The sequence below is a fragment of the Leptonychotes weddellii genome, chromosome 6, assembly GCF_054177405.1.
Source record: "Leptonychotes weddellii isolate Sample4059 chromosome 6, ASM5417740v2, whole genome shotgun sequence".
Taxonomy (NCBI): domain Eukaryota; kingdom Metazoa; phylum Chordata; class Mammalia; order Carnivora; family Phocidae; genus Leptonychotes; species Leptonychotes weddellii.
The window spans coordinates 128,254,700-128,276,484 of NC_138374.1; the positions used below are offsets into that span (position 1 = coordinate 128,254,700).

The following is a 21,785-nucleotide window of genomic DNA, read 5'->3' on the forward strand; positions in this document are numbered from 1 at the left end:
CTCAGTTTGTTTCCTGCAATTAAGAATTCCTCATATCAATGAGATCATATGATACATGTCTTTCTCTGTTTGACTTATTTCACTCAACATAATACCCTCCAGTTCCATCCACGTCGTTGCAAATGGCAAGATCTGAAATATATAGTCTTTAAAATTGAAAACTCAGTAGAATGGCTAAGCAGCCGATTATACCTAAAAGCTGAAAATGGACTTAATGGACTGGAATGTGGATCTGAGGAAATGACTTAGAATGAATCATAGAGAAATAGACATTGAGAATATTAAAGAGCAATTAAGAAACATGAAGAATCAAATGAAAAAGTACAACTTGCATTTAATAGGCATTCCAGAAAGAGGTTATAGCAGAAATCTTTCAGAGGCAATCTTTGAAAAGGTGATAGCTGAGAATTATCCAGAACTGAAAGATATGTATATCTTCAAATTGGTACACACTGGATACCTAGCAGAATGAATAAAAATCCATTGGAATTGCAAACTCAAAGTAGAAAGAAAATCTGAATAACAGTCAAAAAGAAAACAGGATCTCCAAAGTAACAACGGTTAGATGAACAGTAGAGTTCTCATCAGCAATAAGAAATATATTAAAAATGGGATAACGCCTTTACATAATGTGACAAAAAATAACTATCAGCCTCAAATTCTCTTCTTAACTGAACAATCTAAGATTTTAAGAGTAAGGACCAAAAAAAGGTATTTTCAGACAAATAAAGACCCAGAGTCTTCTACCTACTTCTACCTACTACTAAGCTACTAACAATACACTAAATATATTAAAAAATATAATTGAGGAAGAAGGAAATAGAATTAGAAGAAAGGAGTTGGATGCAAGAGATTCGCATAAGCAAAGACATTTCAGGTTGGTAAATATAAACACTGACTATAGAACTAACAAAGAGCAATTGCTCATGTTTAGGATGTTGGGAGAAAAGTGAACAGAAATGCCAGATATGAATAATGTGGAAAATGGCAGGAGAAACATTGAAGCTGAAACTTCTGAGGTCTTGGGTTGCTCAGGAGGAGGATGGGAAATGGATTATTTTTTAAATTTAAGGCATATTATGCATTTTAAAATTTAAAAGAAATAGAATGTATGCCAGCTTGGAGTGGGGAGGAAAATTAAAATAAACTAAATCCAGTAGAAGATAGAAAAAGGGAACAAAAGGTAAAATAAACACAAAATAAATATAAGAGGATTAAACTCTCCTGTTTAAAAGAAAGGGTTTCTGGGCGCCTGGGTGGCTCAGTTGGTTAAGCGACTGCTTTCGGCTCAGGTCATGATCCTGGAGTCCCTGGATCGAGTCCCGCATCGGGCTCCCTGCTCGGCAGGGAGCCTGCTTCTCCCTCTGACCCTCCCCCCTCTCATGTGCTTGCTCTCTCTCATTCTCTCTGTCTCAAATAAATAAATAAAATCTTTAAAAAAATAAATAAATAAATAAAATAAAAAAATAAAAGAAAGGGTTTCTCAGCTTGTGTAAAAACTAATAAAACCTCACTACAACTATTTAAAAGTGACTAAAACTGACCATTAAAGGAAGAAAAAGGTGATAAAAATGTGTTATATTAATGTTAATATCAGACCAATAAGATAAAAAACATTATTAGACATAAAGAAGGTAAGTACCCTAAATAGTATTTATAAGGAGCTATATTCAATAATCTGTAAGTATATAACAACATGGCCCCCAAATATGTAAAGCCCCCGAAAAGGATATGTTAAAAAATTGATAAATAGATGGTTTTTAAAAAACATCTGTAATAATTAAAAAATTTAGAACAAACAGAAATTGAACAGGGAGAATAAGTTTTATTCAGTGGACATGTATAGAATTGTATACTCCAGACAGAATGAATATACTCCCCTCTCTGAACATATATATTTCAGCTAAAATACAGTTAAGATGAAAATTTATAACCCTCATTGCACATATTAAAAATAAGGGGCTAAGAATTAATTAGCGAGTTTTAGAAAGAAAACTAAATAGGTTCAGATCAGTTTTGCAACTTAAAGAACAGGTTAAACAAAAGGAAAATAGAAGGAACACTACATCAAAAACTAATGATGTAACATATGGTGATTAACATAACATAATAAAATAAAAAAAAATAGAAGGAAAGACATAATGAAAATTAGAGCAGACATTAATGAATTAGAAAAACCGAGGAGACTGAGAGAAATCAGTGACACCAAAAACTGACTCTTTGAAATGAATAAACTAGAAAGGGGTGTTGGGGACAGGGCCCTGGTGCCTGCCAGCATTTTGCATGAGAGAAGAGGGGCAAAGGGCTCTGAAGTCACTTGGGAGGAAAACCTGGAGAGTGTTGTGTTGCAGAAGCCACGAGAATAAAGAAAAGGGTCAACCGTGTCACAGGCAACGTGGATTTTTTGCCAAGAGGTAACTGGTAACCCTGACAAGACTGGCCCCAGGGAAATGATGGACCAAGTCTGGTTGGAGTGGGTTGAAGCAAAGATTGAGAATTGGTGGCAGCAACTTACAAACAACTGCAAAACCTTCTTGTAATAACTTGTTATGTGTAGGGAAGCAGAGAAATAGACTCGGAGCTGGAAGGGGGCACCTATGGTCCTGAGAGAATTTTCTCTTTTAAAATGAGCTACAAGGGTATGTTCATACGCTTTTGAAGTCCATTCGAGAGGGAGGAGTTAATGAGGCAGGTGAGCAAGAGGAAGTACAGGAGCAAAGCCCTTCAGCAGATGAGACTGACTGGGAGCCAGAGCCTGGGAGGGGGCTTTGGTCTTTGCTAACAGCAGGGGCAGTTCATGAAGTTTATGGATAGACTGTAGTTTTGATGTGGGTTGAACACTGAGCATCTCTGCAATTGTTTCTTTATTATTAATGAACTGTTATTAAAACATCAGTTGGCAAGTGGGGCTATGAGAGAGAGGAGGACAAAGCTTCAGATGAAGTTTTAGAGAAGGGTCAGGCGGGTGTACTCCAGTATGGAGGATTGTCAGAAGACTGAGTCCTCATTTGGGATTTGAGGCCAAAAACGTACGTGAAACCAAATAGCCTGCGTGGATGTGTCCGTAACAGTGTTGGCTGCTCAGGCGCAGGTGTGGGGCTGGAGAACCACGGGCTTTCACGAGCAGGAGCGTTTGCCAGCACTCATGAAGGGTGTTTGCAAGGCAGCGGTTGTAGTAAAGGATCCCGGCACACCCCCGGGATGAGGAGCGAAGGGGGGCCATGGCAGCAGTGAGTGGTAGTGAGCTTGGGGGAGGGCTCGTGGATCAGAGGTTTTAAGGTTGAAGAAAGCTCTGAATATTCCAGTGCAAGACACTGGGGACTTGGGGACAAGAGTTCAATGCATCAAATAAATGCACTTAATGTTCCGAGCTTCTATTTAGAGAGGATACGTGAAAAGTAAAAAAAAAAAGTCACAAAGAACAAAGCTGTGAGCACAATGTGATTATAGCATTTATTTCAGTGCGTGACAAGATTTAAGCATTTTCTGGAAAGTTCTGTACCATTCTTAAACATATGGTCAGAAAATTGTTCTTAATATTGTCTGAGTGATAATTAAAATCTGCTGGAATAGTATAGACAACGGTTACAGACAAGTGGTTAATGAAAATTGGGCTTGGGTGAAGGAAGAGACAGCGTGTTAATGATAAAAGATCAAATACTCTGCATTTGGAGTTTGGCCAGGCAGCTGTTGTGTTCTTTTTACTTCTGGATGTTCTAGATTTCAGAATTTCACTGGTAAAATTTGTAAAAATAAATAAATCTAAAAACCTTTTGGAAATGGAATGAGATTGCCAACTTTTTGTTTGTCGAGTAAGTGGGGAAAACTCACCATGAACTATCAACCTAATTATTTAAAGAGAAGGACGGCTCAACACCAGTGAATACAAGGACATGACCTCAAAATAAAGGCTGGTTCTTTTAAGAGAGAACATTTGACAGTCTTACACTAACATTCATTTACATATACACCCAAATATATTTTCCTGAGTTTGCTCAGGACCTGTGTAAACCTTCACCCATGTGGCTACATTTCAGAAACACCTCACTTGGGAGAAATTAGGCCTGTACCTTTTGGTGCTACTGTTATCAACAAAAACAGTAGCTAAGGTAGAATCTTAGCCATAATGAGCGAAGGAATTTGAAGAGCCATGTAGAAACGTGAGGATTTCCATTAAATGGTCAGGATCCTTTACAAACTCCCACCTCCCCAACCCAGTTACATTCTGTACATATCAATATCCCCCCTTATAATACTGTGTTTAAGTAGGTAGCTTGGCCAGAGGCAGGCACTAGGCGAAGATACAAATCTCTTGGCTAATTTGGACAGTCTTTCAATGCTGTATCTGCAGAATGTGGTTCCTAGTGTGGTGCTCACTAAATGTCTGAGATGAACTGAACTAATCTCCAAATGGCAACTGCTTGCTAACAGTGGAAGGAAAAATCCTTTCAAGCAGTAATGTACTTTTTTGATTTTGGTGAATAGTAAATAAAATCTGCAAACACAATGAGGAAAATTACTTAGAAGAGCTAACACAAAAGCCTGAATTATTTACCTGAATTAATTACCTGGATAATAACGGCTCGCATTTGTCGAATGATAACTCACTGTGTTGTGTGTTATTCATCCGTGTACTCCACAAATACGTACTGAGTTCCTCCTTGGTTATTCCCGGCACTGCTTCTAACTAGGCACAAGGGATGTAGAGGTAAGTAAGTCAGACACATTTCTGCTGTTACAGGGGAAGTCATATGAAAACAGTACTTTTTAGAAAAATAACATAATTTTAGATAGTCAAATCATATGAAGAAAGTAAAGTGTGGAGAGAACCTGCAGGAAACTCTTTAAGAAACGGTGCTCAGAGAATGCCCCTCGTGCAATTGGGTGACCGTTGAACTAGCTCTTTGAAGGAGGTACTATCATCACATCTTTTTCCATGGGTGGTGACCCAGGAATACCCAGGTTAAACAACCTGTCCAAGGTCTCAGCTGTTAAGGTGCAGGGCCAGGATTCAAGCCAGGCAGCCTGACTCTGGAACCATTTCTCTGTATCACCATGCTGAAGGCTGTCGAAATGAATAAGCAAGTCATGCTTTCAATGGAAATGTCTTATTTGAACCCAGCCATTTTTTGCTTTAGAAAACTAATAATCCAGGGTGCCTGGCAGACTCCAGTGGAGCATGTGACTCTTGGTCAGGGGATTGTGAGTTCAAGCCCTACATTTGGTGTAGAGTTTACTTAAAAATAAAAACCTTTTTAAAAAAAAAGGTACACTGGGGGCGCCTGGGTGGCTCAGTCGTTAAGCGTCTGCCTTCGGCTCAGGTCATGATCCCAGGGTCCTGGGATCGAGCCCCGCATCGGGCTCCCTGCTCGGCAGGAAGCCTGCTTCTCCCTCCCCCACTCCCCCTGCTTGTGTTCCGCCTCTCCTCTCGCTGCTGTGTCTCTCTGTCGAATAAATAAATAAAATCTTTAAAAAAAAAAAAAAGGTACACTGATAATCCTATTAAGGTCGACTGAATGCTCTCCTTCATTGTGTGGTCTTCCTTTTGGCCATTTCATTGTCACTCAGCACTTCTTTTGTTTTTATTTCTATTTTTTTGACTTTTTTTATTATGTTAATCACCATACATTACATCATTAGTTTTTGATGTAGTGTTCCATGACTTCTTTTAGAGCAGAGCAACAGAAAAGAGAAGGGCTACCAAGTAAAATGGATTATGTGCTTATTTATTAAAAAACATTAGCTTGGGGAGGGATGGAGCAGAAACCCTGGCGTTAAATGGCTTTTAAATAACCTTGGGATTTAATTTCTCTCTGTCCTCTATGATTTTCATTTAATACAAATACTTTAGAGTTTTTTGTCTCATGATTTTTTTTTTTTTTTTTTTTGGACCAGAAGTTCTTTTTGTGGCTCAGAGTGAAACTATATTTAACTAAAGATTGTGTGTAGTTGGAAGAGTGTCAGAGACGAGATTGAGGGAGCCCAGACATAGGCCTATATATTTTTGGACGTTCACTCATTTGTTCCACACGAGAGCCTGTGGTAGGCCAGGTATCTTATACACAGTGCTTTGCTTGGGGTGAGACAAATCAGCACTTTCTCTGCCCTCCGGGGACGTACAATTAATTATTTAGTTAAAGTGATAATTGCTGGAAAGGTGAAAGTCCAGATGTATATGCAGATTGTTTCCTATATATATATTCTCTAAATTGGTCCCATATGGTACAAGGCGGGTAAAAGAAGATTTACTAATTACAGCTCAGGTGGCCTGAGAATAACTGTTTAATGTTGGAAAACAACTCTAGCTGATGGAAAGGTAGCACCTGGTGTAGCGTACCTATCTTACTGATCACCGTATCATAGCCAAACTGTACTAGTTTTCCCACTAACCTTGAATATTAGGGCCATTTCTTATAATTATGTTTATTCCTTTAGCAATTAATATTTGTCACTTAGAAGGTTATTGGTCAGTATTTGTTAAATTAGGGTGCCTGGGTGGATCAGTTGGTTAAGCGTCTGCCTTTGGCTCAGGTCATGATCCCAGGGTCCTGGGATCGAGTCCCGCATTGGGCTCCTTGCTCATCGGGGAGCCTGCTTCTCCGTCTGCCTGCCATTCCCCCCTCACCCCCCTACTTGTGTTCGTGCACGCGTGCTCTCTCTCTCTGTCAAATAAGTAAATAAAATCTTTTAAAAATATGTTTATTAAATTAAACTTAACAATGTAATGTCGAAGTGTAGTGGTTTCATCTTATTCCTGAGATAATAGTATTTTTTTCATCTGTAAGACAGTTTATTCAAATACCAAAGAGGAAATTCTCAAAATACCTTCCTCTTTATTCTTATTCTCTTCCTTACGAGATTGTGGGGATTTTGTTTTGTTTTGTTTGGCTTTTTTGTTTTTTGTTTTTGAGGGAGGATAATTCTGCTTATAATTTAGGTCAGTACAAAGCTATCTATTTTATGCAAAAGGATATAAAATCCCAAGTGTGTACCATTCTGCTTTTATATTTCAGTAAGGTATTATTTGCAACAGGTCAAGAATGGAATAGTAGATGTGAAAAATGAGTATAATTCAAGGGGCAAATTACTACATTTTAATCACATCGATCAAATATTCTTCCATTTCTTGCTCCTCTAAGCCATAGTGAAGATGATCAGTTTTCTTAGCAGTGACCATCACTTAGAACCGGTGAATGTTTTTGATCAGCTAACAACTGATTTCAGTTGATGCCACAACACAGAGGTCATTTTACCAGTACTCCGATGGTAATATCTGGAGAATACAACTTTAATACTTGCTGTGGTGAACTGGTCCACAACCTCAGCTTGTTGGCATTGTCCTCAATGTTCTGGAGGAATAGAAGGAAACACTGAAAGAGGAGTGCTTCTGTTTGCTCTGTGAGGTTTGGCTCCTTGGTGAACCCCCGGTCTTGAGTCTACTGTAGAGGGGTATTTGGAACAACAGCAGTGTAACTGGGAGTGGCAGGAGGCAAAAGCCAAAAGTTCTAGCGGTGGACTCTGCCCATGTCACAGTGAAAGAGACCAGTGGGATTTCTCCTTGTGCGTGTCCTTAAGATCCGACATCAGATCTTTTGATCTCTTCTTCTTGGCATCCTGCTTTTGGCTATGGGCAAGGCTGACCAATCATGGGCCTCTGTCATCAGCAGAGTCTGCCCTGTAAATGAGCTGGGAAGGACACATATTCTCTGTAAGCACTCAGCTCCAGAAGGGGTCCCCCCTCCTGCTGTGCTTCAGTGTCTAAGCAGAGCTTGTATATCTAGTTCAGCCTTGGAATGGGAGTTTCATCTAGACTTTCTTTTTGCTCAAAAGTAGTGTGGGTGGATTCTCCTCCATTTACCTTTCCATTTAGTGAAAACCAAACTTGAACTGACAGCCAAGTATAAGTGTTCATAGGTTCATAGTCTCTTCTCAGTTTTTCAGCAGCTTGAGGTAAGTGGTGAGTGGTAAGGGGTTAAGATTGTGGTGAGGTTGGGGCAGAAGGGGACAGGTGACCTCAGGGAAAGTGTATTTTTCTTAGAACAATTTTACTGAGTATTAAGGGTTTTGGAGTTACATCTAGCCCATAGGGGAATGCTCCTTGGATTTTGGTCTTTTAAGAATGAGATTTACCATCCTTTTTACTAGTTAGGAAGTTGAGTTGGAGAATGTTAAGGTGATCTTACCATGTGATTCTGTTTTCAGGCACCAGATAGTAGCCTTCTTGCCATTTCTCCTGTGGTCTGCCTTGGCATCTGGTCATCACCCCTCCTACTTAGGGGTTATTAATAAGACCCCTCTGAAACTGGTCAGTTACCATATTTTATTTAGTTTGGAGTTCGGAGAATGGGGTGTGGCTACATTAATATTATACTATAACTTGTTTCTTTTCAGCTTTATTAATTGTGGTGTGTTCTACAGAAGAAGTTTTGCTGTCATTCTATTTACCTGCAAAGCTGTACTTCAAATTTTAATTTTGAAAAACACATCTCCATCTGTGTTTATAGTAATAAACATCTGAGTTTGAATCCCAATAATGCAACTAATTATTAGATTGAATTTTTGGTAAGTTATTCAACCAGCCTAACACAATGTATAGCCCATAGTGGACATTCACAAAATGCTGCTTCCCTCTTCCCTTCGCCTGTTCTCGTAGATAAAATGTTTTGGGACGCCTGGGTGGCTCAGTCGGTTAAGCATCTGCCTTTGGCACAGGTCATGATCCCAGGGTCCTGGGGTCAAGTCCCACATCCGGCTCCTTGCTCAGCGGGGAGCCTGCTTCTCCCTCTGCCTGCCACTCCACCTGCTTGTACTCTCTCTTTCTCTCTCTGATAAATAAAGAAAATCTTTAAAAAAAAAAAATGTTTTAAATTGCTTTTTTCATTATACTGAATAGTTAATATATGTGAATATAGAACAGTACTCCAAATACTAAGAAGTTACATTAGGAAAAGACATTGTTCCCTCTACTCCTGTTTCCACATTTCCCAGTCCCTTAGTTCCCCTCCCTAGACAGAGCTACTTATGCTGTGTCTCTTGTGTAATCTTCTGAGCATATTCTGTGCTTACGCTTATTGAAGTCCGTGATGGCTTGTGCACATAAGCCCACGCACATTTACAAAGAGCATACCATACGTACATAACCAGTCCCCTACTGATGGACATTTTGTGCTCGTTTTATCTTTTGCTATTACAGAAAGTGGCTGCAATAAATATCTTTGTATGCATTTATTTTTTAAGCTCATTTGTGACTCTGTAGAATAAATTACCGGAAGTAAATTTTCTAGTCCAATGATTATAGGAATTTCTTTAATAATAGATGTTGCCAAGTTCCTTTTATGTAGAATTTGTATTAGTTTTTTTTTTTTTTTTTTAAGATTTTATTTATTTATTTGACAGAGAGAGGCACAGCGAGAGAGGGAACACAAGCAGGGGGAGTGGGAGAGGGAGAAGCAGGCTTCCCGCTGAGCAGGGAGCCCGATGCGGGGCTCGATCCCAGGACCCTGGGATCATGACCTGAGCCGAAGGCAGACACCCAACTGACTGAGCCACCCAGGCGCCCGAATTTGTATTAGTTTTCATTCTGATCTATGATATATGAGTGTGTGTATTTGTACTACAATTTTACTAACCAATGCTGTCAAACTCTAATATTTGCTAATCTGATAAATGAAAAATAGTATTTCATTGTACTTTTAATTTATATTTAACTTATGATTGACTGCTTTCATTATGTTTAAAAGTCATGCATATGTCCTTTTATGTGAAATATTTATACCTATCCTTTGCTTATCTTCATTTTCTCGTGAGTATTTTTTTGCTGATTTGTCAAAGATTTTAGTATTTAAAAATTAACCATTTGCCTGCCACAGGTTACAAATATTTTTTTCTCAATCTATTATTTATCTCTCTACCTTGATTTAAGGAGAGTTTTTAAAAGACTCCAGTGCATTGCTCTTTAATTTTACAGTGTCAACTTTAACAAAAAAAAAATTTTATGGCTTCTGTTGTGTGTCATTCTTAGGAAGCATTTCCCCTACTGAGACTATAAAAATAGTTGCTAGCTTATCATTTATTTTCTCTAGTGCTTACTTTTATGGCTTCTTTGTCTTTGTTTTTGTTTTTTGTTTTTACATTTATATCCTTAATCCTTTAAGGATTTATTTATTTTGGAGTGATATATCACTTAACTTGTTTCTCGTTGTTATAATGCCATCATTTCCTTATTGATGTGAGATACTAACATTGACTTTGACATATCACTAATTCTCCTTTGTATTTGGGTCTATTCCTTAGACAAACTTTGGAAAAAAAATTTGTCACCTGGAAATTCTGTACAGTTTCCTCTCTCTTTTATTGTTTTGTCATTCATGGGTCACAATTTAATTGTAACGATTTTCTGGTTATCAGTAAATCATGATTCTAAAAAATTCAACCTTCTAGAATAAATCTAGAAATAAGTGGGAAAATGTTCCATTGTACCTATTCCATATCCAACTGTCTTATATGTGAACTTAAAGAAGAGTTAGCTGAAGTGATTCATATGCACACCTACCTGAAAAAAATTTGCAAACTAGAAAAAAGCAAATCTGAGAAAGAGAAATACAGGGGTATAAGAAACTGCTGTTGAATAATGTAACCAGTGAAAATCATAGATAATTCAAGATTAATTCTAATAATGTGACTATGAAGTTTAATTGCATTAGATTTTACTTATTTCAGAGAGAGAGAGAGCGAGTGTGCACAAGCAGGGGGGAGGGGCAGAGGAAGAAGCAGACTCCCCACCGAGTAGGGAGACTGGTGCAGGGCTTGATCCCAGGACCCTGAGCTCATGACCTGAGCTGAAGGCAGATGCTTAACCGAATGAGCCACCCAGGTGTCCCTGTTCCAATTTATTTTCACATGTGCCTCTTCTATTTTTAAAATGTTTTTAAAAATTGCATTAAAATGGGGCGCCTGGGTGGCTCAGTCAGTTAAGCGTCTTTCTGCCTTCAGCTCGGGTCATGATCCCAGGGTCCTGGGATCGAGCCCCGCATCGGGCACCTTGCTCAGCGGGGAGCCTGCTTCTCCCTCTGCCTGCTCTGCTTGCCACTCTCCCTGCTTGTGCTCTCTCTCTCTCTGACAAATAAATAAATAAAATCTTTAAAAAAAAAAATAAATCGGAACAAAAGCAGAACAATTCTTGGTGATTTTTAATAAAACATTCTATCCTAGTTGCACCTGGCAGCTGTCCTTCCAGTAGCACTAATCCAGTCCCCCATACTTCTGGCTGCAAGTACCGCCATCGAGCGGCTTTCTTCTTAGCTAGTCTTGCCTTATTATTTTCTGGTCTCGTCGAGCCTCCCAGTATATTGGCTTCTACTTCTCCCTATCCATCACCTCTCTTTTGTCTTCACCTTCTTCACTATCCAGCTTAGATTTTATGATCCATCACTTCAGTAACTCACCAATAACTGAGCTCATGTTGCTGCTTTCTCTCTGTTGGTACTTGTTTGTGAAACTCCAGACCAGGATGAACTCATATATCTGCTTCCTCGGTCACCTGTCTTTGGACATTTGAGTACTGCTGAAGAAAATGACACAATGGGACAGGTGAGAGCCACAGTAAATTCGTGGGCACCATTCTCGCCTAGACTGTCAGTACTGCCCAGCAGCCCCACTAGACTGCTTTGGGTAACTCGTTTTTTCCTCTTTCTACAGAGATGACTTCAAGTCTTTGCTACTTTCTGCAAACCTGTGTGGCCTCTCTTCACTCTTAGCAGATGACTTTACCTCTAATCACACAGAGAAAGTAAAAGCCAGCAGAGTGGAACTCCCTCAGCTTCCTATTACCCAGTGTTTGTGTGTTTCTACATCCAAACCTGATTTCTCTTCCTTTCTGCTGCTTATAGGGAAAAAGCGTCTTTCTTCCCGCACAAGGGCAGTCTCTCCATGTGCTCTGAGTCTTTCCACTTTCCGGGAGCTTTATCTTCCCCTCTCTTGCCTCACCAGCTTCTCTCTCTCTCTCTCTCTCTCTCTGTTGGATCCTCCCCTTGGGATTTAAACCATCTCCAGTCTCTCCTGTCTTAAAAGAAGCACACCTCCCTCAAGTGCACCCCTCTTTTTTCCCCAACTGTTGCACTGTTGCTGCGTCTTCAAGGTCAGACTTGTCGGGCTTCATCTGCCGTCACTACCTCCATTTCATTTCCCACTGGCCCCCCCAGCCTACTGCACCTTGACTTTTATCCTTAACATTTTTTAAATAACCACCAGTAGAATAAACACAGGAGAAAATAAAGGAACAAAGAAAATCTGATGAATATAGGAAAAATAAAACACTTAAAACACAAAACAAAATTTGAAAGCACTTCAAATATGTCAGTAATTACAGTGAACTTGAAAGGTTAAACTGTACGGCGTGATCTATTTCATTAATAGTCTAGAAACGACAAAAGTATAGTATCAAAAAGCAGATCACTAAGAGGAGGACATTGATGGCGCAGGCAGGACACAGGAGCTTCTCGCATGAGCCCATGTTTTACATATTAATTGTTGTGTTTCATGACTTTATATGTTTGTCACAACTCGTATACTTAGATTTGGTAAATTTAATTGTGTGTTATTTATATCACCGCGAAGCTGACAAAAAAGAAATTTAATAGAAAGCAGCATAATATAATACTTGGCTCCCAGTGAGTTCGTCTTTACAAGTCATAGTCATGTAAACACAATACTTTTTTTTTTTTTTTTTTGAAAGAGAGAATGAGAGAGAGAGAGAGAGAGAGAGCACATGAGAGGGGGGAGGGTCAGAGGGAGAAGCAGACTCCCCGCCGAGCAGGGAGCCCGATGCGGGACTCGATCCCGGGACTCCAGGATCATGACCTGAGCCGAAGGCAGTCGCTTAACCAACTGAGCCACCCAGGCGCCCCAACACAATACTTTTTAACTGAAAATTTGATTATATTGCATTAAGAGGATGACAGGAGGGGAAGGGAAGCTAAAAAATCTTAATCCTAATTGACCGTTAATAGGAAATTGAGAGAATGTCTAGGACTGATGAACCAAGAATTAGCAAAGCAAGCAGTTTGTTTAGAAACATCTGAGCAAAAATTGGAAGGAAAAGCTAAAGGAGAAGACTCTGGTAGTCAGACTTGGAGTCTGGAAGCGTGGCACAGGGGACTGATGTTTTGTTAGCAACCTGTTAGAGTTCCTTTACAGATTTGACCACAAGCCTATATCATTTTAATAAAAATTAATTTTAAAATTTGGGGCAGTGCACTGCTAGAAATAACTAGAAAGACCAGAAATGGGCATTGAACCCAGCTTAGTTGAAGGGAGAGTGGAAACTCTGATGTGATGGACGGCTTTTCCGGGGAGGTAATATCTAGGCAGAATGTGAAAGGGTGGGTTCCGACACACCGAGTGATTCCTGCAGAACATCACTCATTATTAAGGATGTTTCCTCTCGTAATTTTGTTAAACTCAAGCAGTACTTCCAAAAGATACTTTATTGATTTGTTGCATTTTCTAGGTTTATATTCTTGTCCTCGGTGGAAAGATGACACAAATAAATCTTTCCTTTGTATATTTTTCTTCTTTTAAAAAGCATTCCTGGTCTATCTAGCACTACTATCATGTTGAGTGCAAATGTTTGATGGGATAGTCTTATCCTGTTTCTGTTTTTTCGGGTTTGTCACTCAGTGCTACTCCATGGTTTTCAAATTTGGTGATACATTATAATGTTTTTCTCATATAAACTTTTCCTTCTGGGGGGAAATCGGAGGGGGAGACGAACCATGAGAGACTATGGACTCTGAGAAACAAACTGAGGGTTCTAGAGGGGAGGGGGGTGGGAGGATGAGTTAGCCTGGTGATGGATATTAAAGAGGGCACGTATTGCATGGAGTACTGGGTGTTATACGCAAACAATGAATCATGGAACACTGCATCAAAAACTAATGATGTAATGTATGGTGATTAACATAACATAAAAAAAACCACTTTTCCTTCTGGTCATATTCCTAATTAACTATAATGATAATTCTTTAATATGTCGTTGTGTCATATTGGCAAAGATCGTCTTTCAGTTCCTTAGACTTCTGTTAATAAACTGTATTGGCTACTTTTTTTCATTGGTATCATCCTTTTAAGGTTTTAAAATCATACCCATTTCTGGGGGCACCTGGGTGTCTCAGTCAGTTAAACCTCCAACTCTTGGTTTCAGCTCAGATTGTGATCTCAGCAGGGGGTCTGCTTGTCTCTCTCTCTCTCTCTCTCTCTCTCTGCCCCTCTCCCCTCCCCCCACGCTGGTATGCTCATGCTCTCTCTCAAATAAATCTTAAAAAATAAAATCATACCCATTTCTGATTCCTAAAAACAATCAGCTGAAAGATCACTTATAATATTGAAGTTTGAAACGTGGTTGCTCCTTAAGGGCAGGCAGGGTCACCCTGTTGTGCAGCTCTGCCTTTTGCATTCATGCTGTGCATAGCAGGGTAGCTGTCGGAAAGTTTTGGAGGCCTTTTATTTTAATAATGACTGTCTTATCAAATCTATTAACATCTCATTGAAATAAGCTTTAATATATAAGATAAAATAGATTTTTTCTATTTGTAATTTAGGTGGGGTACTTATAATAAAAGGCACTACTTAGTGGGTCCATTCATGCAGCAACCACTATTTGAATGATGAAGAAACGTAAAAGATACAGTGCTTTACCACTTAGACTCTCACAGTTTAGTAGGAGGTAGTTTAAAAAAAAAAGGCAATCACACTGTAATGTATTAAGTGTTGTATAAAGAAATGTCCTGGGTGCTGTAGGAACACAGGAAGAGAAACCACAGGCCTTCCATTTTCAATAAGCATTCTTTTTCTGCTATATAAGTTTTTGTCATTCATAAAGCTATGATTTTCGCTGAAACCATTCACTATTCTGCCACTTAAAAAATGAAAATTCACCCTGAAACACTGAAATTGGGGAAGGAAGGAGGCGTTATTGTACAATAATATAATAAAGGAAGCATACCAGTTGAGAGAATTTTTCTGCAACTAAACTCAGATTTATTATCAGGCTCCTCACAAAATAAGCATTGATCATTATTAGTGATATCTTCAGTCATGCTTCTGTACAAGATGTGGCTGTTCTTTAAATTGTCCTTTGATAAAAACCCATAGTTGTCATTCTAAAGAGAACTAAAATAATATCTGTGTACGGTTTTTCTGTAAGGTAATTTGATACATAGAGCAAGGATGTTGAGAAGAGTTCTTCTTTTCCCCTTAGTGGGGGTGTGTGTGTGTGTGTGTGTGTGTGTGCGTGTGTGTGTGTGTGGTTCTTTTGGGAAAGTGGTGTCAAAATCTCTAGTTGTAGTCATGGATTTACGTACTTTTTTCTTTGTTCTGTCATTTTTGCTTGTTGAAACTTCAGTTACGAAGCATATGCATAATTATATTTAGGATTGTTACGTCTGCCCTTTTATCATTATGTGGTGTCTCTTTTACTTCATTAGTCCAGTACTCCTTGTGTTGAAGTCTAATTTGTTGAATATTACTATAGTGTCCCTACCTCTCTTTTGCTGAGTGTTTGCATATATAGTATATTTTTTCTCCATTAATTTTATGTTCAGTCTGTGTATTCATACTTACAGTGCATCACTTGGAGACAGCATACATTTGGACCTTTTTCAAAAATTCATTTGATAATTTCTTTGAATTGAAATAATTAGTTTATGTTAAATATAATTATTGATCTGCTTGGTAAGTCTATAATTTGCTTTTGTTTTTGTCCCATCTGTTTGTTGTTGTTACTGTGTTGTTCCTCTCGTCTTCCTTCATTGCCTACTTTTGAGTTAATCAGTATTTTTTAGTATTCCATTTAAATTCCTCTGTTGACTCCTTACCTATGTCTCTGCATTTTTTAGTGCATTTTTTCAGTGCTTGCTCTGGAGATTACAGAATGCATTCATACAATATTACAGTCTCCATAGTGTTAATATCGTACCCGTTCAGATAAAATGTAAGAATTTTATAAGAGTATTTTATTTTATTTATTTTATTTATTTTTTAAAGATTTTATTTATTTGAGAGAGAGAATGAGAGACAGAGAGCACGAGAGGGAAGAGGGTCAGAGGGAGCAGCAGACCCCCTGCCAAGCAGGGAGCCCGATGTGGGACTCGATCCCGGGACTCCAGGATCATGACCTGAGCCGAAGGCAGTTGCTTAACCAACCAACTGAGCCACCCAGGCGCCCCTATAAGAGTATTTTAATCACCCTGACCTTTGTGCTTGTATTTTCACATATACTCATATCTGCTTACATTATAAACCCCATAGTATACGGTGTCATAATTTTTTGCTTTAAACAGTCATATGTCTTTTAAAGAAAGTAAGAGATGAAAAAATACGTACTCTTTTATACTTACTCACATATTTCCTATTTCCAGAGCTCTTTATTCTTTTGTGTAGATTCAGGTTACCATCTATGGTCATTTCCCTTTAGGCAGAAAAACTTTTTTTAGCATTTTATATAGTGTATGTCTTCTGGCAGCAAATTCTTTCAGCTCTTGTTCGTCTAAAAATGTCTTTGTTTTCTTTTTTGAAGAATATTTTCACTGGATAAAGAATTTCAGGTTTCAGTTTGAGTTTTTTTACAGCACTGGAAAAATCTTGCATTGTCACCTGACCTCCGTTGTTTCTAAGGAAAAGTGAGCTGCCATTTGAATTGTCATTCCTTTGTATGTATTGTGTTGTTTTTCCCTGGATGCTTTTAAGGTTCCCCCTCCCTGCCCCAAAGACATGATTTCTAGCAGTTTGATAAGGAAATGGGCACATAAAACTTAAACAGCTTGCCCAAGAATGCATAGCTAGTGAGTAGAAAAATTCATTTCATTTCAGTTGGTATTGAAGGCAACGGAAATTGTATTATTATTCAAGAACTGGAGTGTGGGTCCATGGGATGCAGCCTTGAAGAGCTAATGAAACTGTGACCCTTAATTACTCTGACTATGCTGCACTCCAGGCAAGCCTTCGGGTCCTCTTGTCGCTGCTGCAGTAAGAATGACAGAATGCAAGATCTACGGACTTGAGTGGACAACTTGAAGAAGGAAATGCCAAGATCTAACCTTGCGTTTTCATCTAAAGATGGGGACAAAAACTTGTAGATATTCTATAATTAAGCTAACATAATTTCTTATATCTACTAGCCTTAGGGCTGAGATAGTTCTTAAACTCACTGTTTAATCCAGCATGAGCTGAGTTCATATTCGTGCCAGGTTTTCTATTTGAGAGTTAGGCGTTGATCAGGAAGGAATGAGGTCAGTTATTCCATATTATTCTTCAGAGAGTTTCTTCAGGGAAAGAGTATGCTCCTGAGTGGTGCTGTGGCAATTTTAAGATGGGGTTTTGGGGGAAATATTTTTGGGTGGGTGTTTTATAATCAGAATTATATAAAATATTTTCTAAGTGTTCTATTTTAACTTATAAGACTTATATAAATGCATTCTGAATAAGTTGGATGGCTCATAAAATGATCATGCTTCATGTCAAAAGTTGAGATCTTATTTTTAAAAAGGATTTTGGAGAATATGCTACCTTTTCCAACTTAGGTAGTGGGATGAGAAAGAATAATATTTTTAGATGAGCCCTCTATCCTCTCCTCTGCTCTCCTGGTCAGACAAAGCCATACCTGTGCTCTTCCTAGAATCTCCTGTTCTGTTGGTGGAATCATCCAGAAACAATTTAATCCTGGTATGTTACACTAGGGGTCATGTGTTATCCAATGGGCCACATCCAGCCTTTTGGTAATTTTTTGTATGGCCCTGAGTTAAGAAAGGTTCTTAAATTTTTAAGAAGCGGGGTGGGGGGGAAGCATATGCAACAGAGACAGTTAAATTTTACAAAGCCTAAAATATTTATTATCCAGCTTTTTACAGAAAAAGTTTGCTGACCCGTCTTTTTCACCTTACTTGCTGGGGATACAAAAAAGTCAAGGATTCTACCCACATGTAGTTTATTTGATCAAGAGTTTCTCTTTAGGGAATTGATGATATAGCAACCCCTCTTTTTTATGTTTACAAACTACTAGAATTTGGACATGTTTGATAAGAATCTCTTAATTGGGGGCGCCTGGGTGGCTCAGTCGTTAAGCGTCTGCCTTCGGCTCAGGTCATGATCCCAGGGTCCTGGGATCGAGCCCCGCATCGGGCTCCCTGCTCTGAGGGAAGCCTGCTTCTCCCTCTCCCCTTCCCCTGCTTGTGTCTCTCTCTGTCAAATAAATAAATAAAATCTTTAAAAAAAAAAAAAAAAAAGAATCTCTTAATTGTTCATTGTTCCCTGATGTTTACCTCTGGTTTCAAAAGTAGTGATAGCTGTGTGTTTCAGCTGACATTGCTGTGTAACAGACCATCCCAACACCCAGTGGCTTAAACTAGCAAGTATGTTATTTCTCATGAGTCAGTGGGTCATCTGGGGAACCAGTTGATTTAATCGGGGCTCAGGTGGGGGTGGCTCTGCTCTGCGTATTTCTCATCTTCCTTGTGGTGTCAGCCTGGGCAAGTCCTTCTCAGGGTGATGGCAGAAGTTTAAGAGAGCAAGCTGAAACACAGCAAAGTCTCTTGATGACTAGCTTGGGACCCGCTATACTGTCACTTCCAGCTCATTCTTTTGGCCAAAGCAAATGATGTGACTGAACCCCCAAAGAGCGGGGAACTAAGTCCTACTCTCACTGGAAGGACATTGGAGAGTTACGGGGCAAAGGACATGAAAATTTGAGGCCACTAACGCAGTCTGTCGTAGTTTAACGTCAGGATGCGCCTTGCAACCAGTATTGGGAGGCAGGTATTATACACATCAGAGACCCGGGCAGCAGGGAATCATTCCTCAGAAGTCCTTCTCGAAGGGGCATCAGGAGTACCAGGGCCCTGAATCCCTTCAATTTAGCTTTTGTGTACTGAGTGCCTTCTTTGTGCCCAACACTGTATTAAGTTGTGGGGCTTTTGGAGCTTCAGGTCTAACAGTGAAAACAGACCATGACACATGCTTAGAAGATGGTGTGATAGTTCCAGTAGTAGAAATTGGTACTGGATATAAAAATAGCAACAGAAGAGAGAGGGAATCGGCTCTGTGTTGTGGAAGACCTAGGAAGCTTTGTTGAGGAGGAGCTAAAATTAAATCTTGAAGCCTGGACAGGTCCACATTCCCTGCAGAACAAGTTCAGGTAGAGAAGTACTATTTCTGGGAAAAAGTATAGCAACCTGTTAATGCTTAGAAATTGATTATAATTAACAACTCTTGTTTGTGCTCAGATAATAGAAAAGTCTCTAAGAGCCCGTGAATAACTTTGTATTTACCTCCTTCTTACATTATTTATTGCAGTAGTTGTCAGACGTCAGCCTGCATCAGAATCACCCGGAGGACTTGTTAGAACACAGATTGCTGGGCCCACCCCCAGAGCTTCTTACTCAGTAGGGCTGGAACAGAGCCAGAGAATTTGCATTTCTAACAAGTTTCCAGATGATGCTGATGGTGCTGGTTCAGGGACAACACTTTGAGAAGTATTGATTTATTGAGCCTTTCCTCTGTGTCTGGCGCTCTGCAATGTGGTGAGTATATAAAAATGAAAAGAAAACATCCCTGTCCTCAAATTGCTCATGGTAGGGTGGCAGAGACAGAGAAGTGTGTAGTGATAGTCCAGTGGAGCGGATGACGAGCTACATGAAAGCAGTTTGCTGTGAAAATACACCAAAGGGGCACTAGTTCACAATGCGGCTGGAGGCTGCAGGTGTAAGACCCAGAGACCACCCTTTAATTTGCACCAAGTTTAAAAAAAATTTGAAAGTAGAGGCCTTAGGTTTTATGGAACCCTTTTACATACATAATTAAATTTGATTTTCTCCCGTTAAGAAAAAGTCCTAAAGTAATAACAAAGAGAAAAATGACCTTGAGTCATGCTTTGCATGAGCTTGGTAAATGGAGTCATCTTTAATATTGCCTTTAAGAAATTTTCTGATCAGAATTTTTCTAGACAAGCTTGTAGTTGTGTAGGCAGGACAACACAGGCTGAATCAGTTACTTTGCAAATAAAAAAATACTCCTTTCTTTTGTTAATTTGTGCTACTCATCTTCAGCTATTTTAAAGACGTTAGTTGGAGAAAGATGTTACATTTATTTATTTTTTTTTTTTAAAGATTTTATTTATTTATTTGACAGAGAGAGACACAGCGAGAGAGGGAACACAAGCAGGGGGAGTGGGAGAGGGAGAAGCAGGCTTCCCGCTGAGCAGGGAGCCCGATGTGGGGCTCGATCCCAGGACCCTGGGATCCTGACCTGAGCCGAAGGCAGACGCTTAACGACTGAGCCACCCAGGCGCCCCAGATGTTACATTTATTATGTGTGACTCTGTTCTCACAAAAACTGCTAGAAACGTATGTATGTCAGAATGCAGGCAAAACTAAACGACAGCAGGAGCTTTGAGAGCTGGGAAAACAGTTTGTTAGGCAGCTGGTCCTGGGACTCAGGTGCTGAGCCTGCCCTTGAACAAGATTCGTCACGGTTGTGGGCTAGTGTGACTGTAAGACAGACCCACACCTCTGCCTCAAGAGTAGCGCTGAGGAGGAATGCAGTGGGCATTATGTCACCGACCCAGACAGGGCTCATGGTTGAACACGGTAAGCTGAGGGAGGGGCTTGGATCAGGCAGGGAGCAGTCAGGATACCTGAAGCATGCAGCTGGTTGGTCAATTGACTGAACTATATGCCAGCAAGTGAAAGAGTGAAACAGAGTGTGGAGAAACAGAGCTGTACTCATGAACTTGTTTGTCTTGGCATTAAAGACATTCTGCCTTCTAATGTCTCAATCCTGGACTGTGTTGTCATCTCAACCTGAAGGGATAATACCCTTAGAGGGGTAATGGTCTGTATGGCTTCTATCTATCTCTTTGTATTTTTTTTAATCAAAAGCATATATGTAGTAGTGCCTGGGTGGCTCAGTTAGTTAACCATCCAACTCTTGATTTTGGCCCAGGTCATGATCTCAGGGTTGTGAGATCGAGCCCCACATCGGGCTCTGCACTGGGCCTGGAGCCTGCTTGGGATTCTCTCTCCCTCTCCTTCTCCCCCTCTCTTCCACCCCTCCCCCCTACTTGTGCGCAGGCGCACTCTCTAAAAAAAAAAAATGCCTAAAGTTATGCAGAACATTTCATTTTAAATAGTTATATTCCCTCTGACAAAGCAAGCTAAAGTCAAGTAGAAATTATAAATAGAATTCTTTCACTTTAAAATCATGTAGTGCAATGTATTTTCATTGAAGTTGAATTATTAACGAAAATTATTTGTAGTCTTTTTAACAGTCCTTTTTAAGATATAATCTCATTAACAATGAAATCTTGTAACCTTTTTCTTAGCATACATCTGTAGATGGATACACTGAACCGCATATCCCGCCTACCAAATCAAGTAGCAGACAGAACATTCCTCGGTGTAGAAACTCCATTACGTCAGCAACAGACGAACAGCCTCACATTGGAAATTATCGTTTACAAAAAACAATAGGGAAGGGAAATTTTGCCAAAGTGAAATTGGCAAGACATGTTTTAACTGGTAGAGAGGTAAGTTTTCATGATGCTTTTTAATATTTACTTGGACCTCTCCAGGGTCTTGTTACAAAGCTTTCCTATGAGCTGATGCTGGGAATAAATGACATTTGAAATACGGTAAATACTGAGATACGTGTGAATGGAACATCCGTAGACAGAGCTATAATAAGGCACAAAAAGTTGGCCTTTGAAGGTTCAGAAAAGACTCATCCCTGCCTGTAGC

The 21,785-nt window shown here is 39.5% G+C and overlaps 1 protein-coding gene across 10 annotated transcripts in view; it reads left to right on the top strand.

Annotated features, from left to right (window-relative positions):
• Positions 1–21,785, top strand: part of MARK1 (microtubule affinity regulating kinase 1) — a 116,443-nt gene that overhangs the window by 26,390 nt on the left and 68,268 nt on the right. For all 10 annotated transcript variants that reach the window (XR_014146600.1, XR_014146601.1, XM_031018464.2 and 7 more), the window contains exon 2: positions 21,371–21,574. Coding sequence is in view for 8 of the 10 variants with exons in the window: in XM_031018464.2 (XP_030874324.1) it covers positions 21,371–21,574 (204 nt within the window). In the remaining 2 variants the exon portion in view is untranslated. The remainder of the gene's footprint in view (positions 1–21,370; positions 21,575–21,785) is intronic.